Here is an 8,247-nt window from a genome sequence, read left to right as displayed (position 1 = left end):
GGGTGTTAAGGATATTGGAGGACGGAGATAAGGAGCCAGATGTGTTTATGGCTTGCTGAGTGTTGAATATCTGAAGTGTTACATCAGCACGCCTCTCGCTTCTGATGCATCCTTCAATTGGTTTTGATTTTGAGTTCTGCTGAGTAGATGCACATCATTCTAACAGTTCCTGCAAAACAGATACTGCAACTGTTCTTGGAATCTAGACCTGCAGTCATTCTCTTACAAACTTTCACCACATACTGTAAGAGATATTACATGAGTGAATCGAACACAAAACAAGTATATATATGTAGAACATCAGTAAGATTTTTTTATAGCAACTAATACTTTTATTTAGCAAGGATGCATAAAATTGATCAACAGTGACTGTAAAGATTTCAAATAAATGCTGCCCTCTTGAACTTTCTATTCATTATAGAAAAATTAAAATGTAGCTTTTCACAAAATTATTACGCAGCTTTTTTTCAACATTGACAACAAAAATAAATATTTATTGAGCACCAAATCAGCATATTAGAATGATTTCATGAAGGAGCATGTAACACTGACGACTGGAGTAAATTACATTTTTAAATATACTAAAATAGGAAACACCTATTTTAATTAGTAATGATATTTCACAATATTGCTGTTTTTCTGTATTATTGTTCAAATAAATGCAGCCTTAAGAGACTATTTAAAAAAATCTTACCAACCCCGAACTTTTGAATGGTAGTACATATATAGATCTTATAGAAAATTAACAATTTAGAACAAATTAAAAGAATAAATGAGATAGGGAAAACCAATCTGAAAGAGTAAAACCTTTGCATATTGTATTTTTTAGTGCTGCTTTTTATTATTATTTATTAAATTATTATTATTATATTATTTAACTTGGGTACTTTCCATGAACTGGGTTATAAGGATGAACTAAATAAATATAATAGGTTCATAGTGATGTCAATTTCTAGGTGTCAATTTTAAGAAATATTTAAAAAAAATAATAATTTAATAACATACCACAGTGACTTGAATATCAAATGACAATGACAAAATCTTGCATTTTAATTTGAATCAAGAAGGTTAATATTTCTGAGGTGGAAATCTAAAATGGAATGTCACCATCCTAGGTGGATACAGACATTTTAGAACTAGTTACTTTTCATACTATTTTATGTTAGATAATAGTTTACCAAGCATATACAAACAAGGTACCATTTGTGCCGCTAATGCTTAAAAAAAAGTAATGGGTCTTAAAACTCCTAAAAAAATGTTTTTCAGATTTATATCCAGTCATATACGTCAGGTAACACATAGTTATATTAGGAAATAAAATAAAATGTAAAAAAATAATAAAAATGAGGCTGCCGTCGTCTTATGAAAATGAATGTTGCATGATTGCTGAATGTTAACAATTTTCCTTTCCATACTCTATCAGAGTCACATAAAAAGGTGAAATCTCTCCTTTCCTCCATTTAATGTCACACATTTTCACGACATGCCGGAAACATTCATCAGCTGAGAGCCTCATTATGCTATCTGGTCCTGAGATTGGCACTCTTGCAAATATTTAAAAGCAAGGCAAATGTGATGTGTCACAATATTCACATTAAAAAAAGCTTTACCTAAGGATTTATTATTGGCCTACCTAGTCAATTACCAGCTAATGAGCTGACCTCAGCTGACATTCACTCCCAAACTGCTAAGGAGGAATACGTTTTCTTTTTCCGTCGCAGGAAATGCTTCAGTCACACCGAAAGCAAGTATGTTAGAAACTGTGGATGTTTATTAAACGTCACTGTGAACATGAAAGACATTTTAATGATCAACAACAACAAAAAACTGCTAATACAAGACCATAAAAAATGTCTAGAAATTGAAATGGAGTCCATTGTAATTCATAGCAGAGCGTACCAAGTGTTAAATTGTATACAGTAGATCTGTGATGGCTTTCATAGCTGGTCACAAATGATGGGTTTGAAGGTTTGGGGGATGTTAGGTGTGTAAAGAATGGAAAACATCCTCTTGTCATCCTGGGGTGTTGTTATACTGCAAGACATGCTCAATTTCACGGTTAAATTATTTACATGGATGACCGGCAAGCGCTATCAGCAGGCAGGTGTAGTTTGAGAGGCCATCGGCAGGGGTTCCTGAGTTCCAAGAAGTTCACAGAGAGCAACTAGGGGCCACGAACTGAGAATCTGTATTTCCCCAAAAGCTGTCGCTGTCACACGTTCTGTCCCTTAAGTGCAACAAAACCAATCTCTCTCATTGCAGAACACATTTCACAATTCAACATCAAATTTATTTTAATATACCTGTGGAGAGCAAGAAAAACATGGCATGATGAGGTGCGGGGATGTATTTTATCTGCATTTTCACTTTATTTTGAATGTGCATGCTAGGACAGCTGGAGCATAGAAATCCCTCCTACAGTTTCCAGAGGGAATTGAGCGTGAAAGTCAATCTGCATAGCGGCGTTCATCTTAAACAACTTCACCTCACAGATATGCCTGCAGTTCTCTTTATTGAGTGAGAATGTGTCACAAACTTGATCAAAACGCATTCGTTTTGGTTTGCTCTGTTGTAGTTTTGAGTTCCTTTGACGTTGGTGAATTGGTTTTTCAGTAGGGGTTGGCATTGCAGTATATACGATAAGTTAGCCATTTGAGCATAGATAATCATTTGATCAATAAAGCAGGTTGATATCGAAATCCTTTGCATTCTTAAAATACTCTGAGGGATAGGTTATCCTTTGATTCATAAAACTATTTCTTTGATTTCCATCCAATATAGATATAAAAGTGATTGTAAAACATTTCAAAACAGAAATGACTATTTTGATGTTGTTGTTTAAAGTGCAGACAATGTTCATCTTTGACAGGATAATCAATGTACAATCACATCAAATATGAAGATACAAATAAAGTTATGAAACCGATTTTCACATTCTAAACACTAGGTCATCTTAGTTAACATGGATATCGCGTGATAAATGGCATTAGTATACAAATAAAACATGTTCAGTATTGTGTTGTATCATAACTAATACAAACACACATAACAACAAAAGTAAATTAATAAAAGGACATTGCAAGTTTATGGTTTGGAAAGGAAACATATGCTCATTTTCAGTGCCATAAATTAAATAGAAAAGAGAAAGTTAGTGAGTCAAGTCTGCATAGATAAAAAAAAGCAAACAAATACAAAGAGAAGCAACATTAGTTTACCCCAAAGTCAGTTCAATCAGTTACTCACCCTCATGATTTTATACAACAGTTCAATAAACAAGAAGATAATACTGAGTAAATTGCATTTTTGACAGTATTGCCATATACTTTGTGTACTTTTGCTTCACAAATGAAAATAGATCCATGTGAAATCAAAATAGAGCCGTTACACATCTCCTAAAGCAGCGGGTAGTGTTTCTTCCTGAATGATTCATTATTTTGAACAGATCAGGTGAATGAATGATTCATTGATTCCCTCATAAAGTCAGCATTTATGAACAAAGTGGTTGAGTAAATGATTCAACAATTCAGTCAGCCATTTCTTTCATTCTTAAATGAAACAGTGTATTTGAACATTCTATGATCCATTATTCACGTGAGTAAATGACTCAATTCATCCATCAAGATGATTCCTAATTTGCCCCCACCTACTGGCATAATGATACGACGTGCAGAAAGAGTGACTGAAAATGTATTGAACTGTTGTATTGTTTATATTTAGTCTTTGCTAATTCCATTTTACACTTTTAGGAGCCTCCGAAGCATATCAAGCTATGTCCAAGCATTTGCTACTTGCCACAATATCATAAAATATGTGCTTTAAAATGCATAAATGTAATTTAGATCTCGACCCATTTTAAGGTGGACTATTCCTTTTTATTTCAGAAATGTACCAATTTATCTCAAACAAATGACATTAAATGAATGCATGAGAATATATTGGTGGCAAACCGATGAGCTACCAAATAAGCTACCGAAACGATCTCCAGGTGATCTGACAATAAAAACAGAAGAGTCAGTCTTTTCACAATAAAAGCAGTTCAACCCAAGTTCACTTCTCAGATCTCCTCCAAGATTAAGCCTTAAGCTCCGTCAATCCATCTCACTGGGATTTCAGGTGAACCCGACCTACTGTGCATAAGATAAAATCCAACACCCAGCTAACCGACAGTAACACCAAAGGGTTACTGTGTTTTCTGAGAGACGTTAAGCTTCTCCATTGATAAACCTTCCACCGACTAACCTGTCAAGAGTGAAAAATGTGCCTGTATTGGCCCATCACTCTAAAAGCCACCACTGTGACACATATTCTCTTTGAGCATCACTGGTGGTCAATAACATATTTACTTGACATGTGGGGAAAAGTAGTTACCTCCCAGATATTACAGCGGTGCTGGACACACCAATAGCAACCTTGTCATGTTTAACTACGAGTTATTGATTAAGCACTGAATGAAAATAACATAGGACAAGCTGCCTCTCTGACGGATGTTTGAGAAGAGTTAAAAGTCTTTATTCTTTATGAAAAGCTACACATTCTTGCTAAATTTCACAGCTACAGAAGTTTTTTTAGGTTTTGTTTTTTCTTTTCTTTTCTTTTTTTACACAACAACTACTGATTTTTTTCCATTAGTACATTTTGGACAATACCTGCAATGTTTTGTCATAATAATATTCAGAGATGTGAACAGCAGATCAAGAGAAAAACAACAGCCCACTGGGCATTAGCACGAACACTACAAGATGGTGGGAAAACGGGGATTGAAAGATGGATAGAAACAGAAACATGAGAAAGAGGTTGTCGCTATAAAGTTCTTGCGTTTCTGCACCGAGTGTCTCTAACACCTACAGCCACCAGTTGTTCTAGTCAAGTTTTCTAGTTCTCGCTCATTTATTCTCCTCCTTGGTCGGCCTGATCTTCATCTCGGTGAACTTCAGCGAGTACTGCCAACCCGTCCAGGACGACCACTCGATGCCGTCGGCGTACGAGGTGTGCTGGCCGCGCAGGTACTGTCCGTTGAGGTTGGAAGTGTGGCAGTTGCGGTACCACCAGGCGCCGTGGTAGAAGGACGCACAGTTATTCTCAGAGTGGTCGTTGTCCTTGTCCTTAGTGGTGAATTTCATCCCGTTGTGTTTGAGCAGCGAGTCGCCTGCAGCGTCAGATCGATGCGTGATGGAAAGAAAGATTGAGAAAGACAGAGAAAGGGTGGAAGCGTGAGCGTGTGATAGACAGGGACGGTGAGGAAAAAAGACAGAAACAAAAGAACAAGTGAGTCACTCAACCGCAACGTCTTTGTTTATCCGTATCATGGAAAGTTCAGAAACTGCAGTACACAGGGTTTCTACAAAGAAGTTTTGTTCCAAAACCTAGTGAGCTGCCTTGCTGCCTATAGTCTACATAAGCAGCTGCCTTCTATAAGGCATCAATGGAACCTCAAAACAAGCATAAAAATACACAAATATTAGGATAAATGTCAATTTTTTTATTTTTTTGAAAAATTATACTATTATAAATTATTTTGTAAAATATTTTTGCAATTCATATTAAGGATTTTTTTTATTATTACAAAAATTTAAAGCCTGGGACACACCAAGCCAACGTCAAACAACTAGCGGCGATGAAACCCGACTGTGTTGTCGCCTCTCGTCAGCTGTGTCGGCTGCGCTTGAACACACCAAAAGGACTAAAGGCGACCGTCAACTAGTATCTGCGTTCTGCGTCTGCGTGTATAAGTACATTTATATGTCAGAAGGCATCAATAGTCTATTTTCGCCATTCAAAAATGGAAACCGAAACTTCCAATCGGAGTTCTCTATCTCTAACAGACGGCCCGATGCAATTCAACATGCTGAATCAGCCCGAAAACCTCTGACAAATGTCTGACAAGAGCCAAAAAACGAAGCCGACTGACGAACAAAAACTGCCCGACATTGCCCGGCGGCCGACCTGTCAGCTTGCTGTGTCCCTGCCTTTATAAAGCCAGCATGCAAATAGAGTGCAACTGAACTGCAATGCAATAATGATGACTAAAATATTTCAATTAAATATTGTAACTGTAATGGGATATATGTATGTGTCTCTTATGTTTGAAAGAAAAAAATGCAACTGCAAAGCATTCTTGTTTCTGCTTGTGTTTTTTGTATTGTATCATGTAAAATTTAGTGATTTAAACAATCCTGTGGTTGAAAATGTGTTTTATAATGTAATGTTAATACACTACTGTTCAAAAGTTTGAAGTCATTAAAAAAAAAATCTTTCTGTCAGAAGGGATGCAATAAATTGCTTAAAAGTGACAGTGAAGGCTTTTACATTGAAACATATAAATTCTATTTAGAATGAACGCTGTTCTTTTGAACTTTCTATTCATCAAAGAATCTTGATTTTTTTTTATTAGTTTCCAAAAAAGTTTGTTCCGCTCTAAATTGACAAAAAATCATTTTTCTAAAGGTGCGTAGAGCCAAGGTTCTAGTTCTAGTTTCTTAGAGTTTTCAAAAAAGAAAAACATCGATAATATTAAGAAATTTTAGACTGATTTCTGAAAGATCATGTGACACTGAAGACTGGAGTAATGATGCTGAAAATTCAGTTTTGCATTACAGGAATAAATTACATTTTAAAATATATTAAACTAGAAATCAGTTATTTTAAATTGTAATAATATTTCACAATATTTCTGTTTTACTGTATTTTCTACCAAATGAATGCAGCCTTGGTGAGCATAAGAGACTTTCAAAAACATAAAAAATCAAAGTGACCCTAAACTTTTCAATGGTAGTGTATTTTAAAACATTTATGCACATAATATACAGTATACTGTAGCATAGCCTATATTTATGCATTTATACTTGCTTTTTATAGCTTTCAATTCATACAATCAAATTGCTCAGAATAGTGATGCTAAAACTGCTTATAGGCTCATATTTTGAGCAGTAAAACATAAATTGGACACACTTTACACAATAAGCTTAGCATGTTTACATCTGCATATTGAGATTGCTAGCTCTGCTAGTGATGTGGAGAGAGACAGAAACCAAAGAAGGGAGCGTTTTAACGCGTTGCCGCTAATGTGCCCTTATTAAGCTCTGTGATGTATGTCTCAGGGACGTAATGATGCAGTGTGCAGCTAGGCTAATCTAATCCCAGTTTCCTGCCTCCATACCGCCCGGCTCCGCTGGGCCCGGCCACGCTGACAAGATCAGCTTTTTATTGCCAGCCTTGCAGTAAAACCCTTCTCCTGTCCTCTTCCTCTGACTCTAATTCTACTCTGCTGCAACATGTATCGTGATAGCCGTTTTATTGGGACAAAGGAGATCCAATTGGTTGCGTTATGTCATATTGTAAAGTGTGTTACACATCATAAACTTGTTTCTGGTGCCTCATAGATTCATCATTGTGGTCTAGCAGATAACGAATCAGCAGAATGATAGGGGTATAAAATGACAGCATCTGGACTGTGAAAGGAGACCCAGTGAACAGCTGTGGAGATTACCAGCAGAAAAACGTTACAGGAGATGGCTTTACATGGTTTTAGCAGGTTTAAAAGGTTAAAAGATGGTCATGTATGGTCTTTGGCTGTTTCAAGCTGGTCTAAGATGAGAATCCATCTAGCTTAAACCGGCTAAGACTTTACCATTTTAGACTGTCAGCACCATCATGCCGTTCCAAACCTGTATGGTTGTCTTTTTTTTTTTTTCTGTCAAACTAATTAAAAAAAAAAAAACATTGACAACCAAACCGTTTTGGTTCCAAATTGACATCCATATAATGGAAGGGGGTGGGAACTGAAACTATTTGGTTTCCAACATTTTCTTTCACAGATAAAATAAAAATGTCTGAGTAAATTATGTCAGAATTTTCATTTTGGGGTGGGCTATTCTTTTAAGATGGGTCTCAAACTAGCTATTTACAGTCATTTGCTGGTCAGAACGAAAAGCTGGTCTAGATGACCAACATGGTTCAGCCATGTTGGTCAACAGTAACAACTATCATGTTCTAAAAAATAATTTGAACACTGATAAGCCGTGGTCAGTTTTAACCAGTTTAAGCTGGCGTACCTGGTACCAGTCTAATCTGCTGAAAAATTAACAAAATCACAAAAAAAACTTGAAACTAGCTAACAACCTTAGAAAGCTGCTGGCAGGAAATCTTTTACTCTTTATATGAGCAAATATTCACCAACTGCCTCTGTAATACTAGTATGTTGCAATATTCATAGTGTTCAATTTCAAGAATCCCCAAACATACAAACAA

The 8,247-nt window shown here is 36.0% G+C and overlaps 1 protein-coding gene across 5 annotated transcripts in view; it reads right to left on the bottom strand.

The window, feature by feature from the left end:
• Nucleotides 1-1,751: 1,751 nt before the first annotated feature.
• Nucleotides 1,752-8,247, bottom strand: part of fibcd1a (fibrinogen C domain containing 1a) — a 148,363-nt gene continuing 141,867 nt past the window's right edge. For all 5 annotated transcript variants that reach the window (XM_077224225.1, XM_077224224.1, XM_077224222.1 and 2 more), the window contains one exon: nt 1,752-5,146. In XM_077224225.1, the coding sequence (XP_077080340.1) occupies nt 4,884-5,146 (263 nt within the window). In that variant the 3' untranslated portion in view covers nt 1,752-4,883. The remainder of the gene's footprint in view (nt 5,147-8,247) is intronic.

This window comes from Siphateles boraxobius, unplaced genomic scaffold, assembly GCF_051911475.1.
Source record: "Siphateles boraxobius isolate OS27281-9 unplaced genomic scaffold, OSU_SipBor_1 9, whole genome shotgun sequence".
NCBI lineage: Eukaryota > Metazoa > Chordata > Actinopteri > Cypriniformes > Leuciscidae > Siphateles > Siphateles boraxobius.
This window is presented reverse-complemented; position numbering and strand designations above follow the sequence as displayed.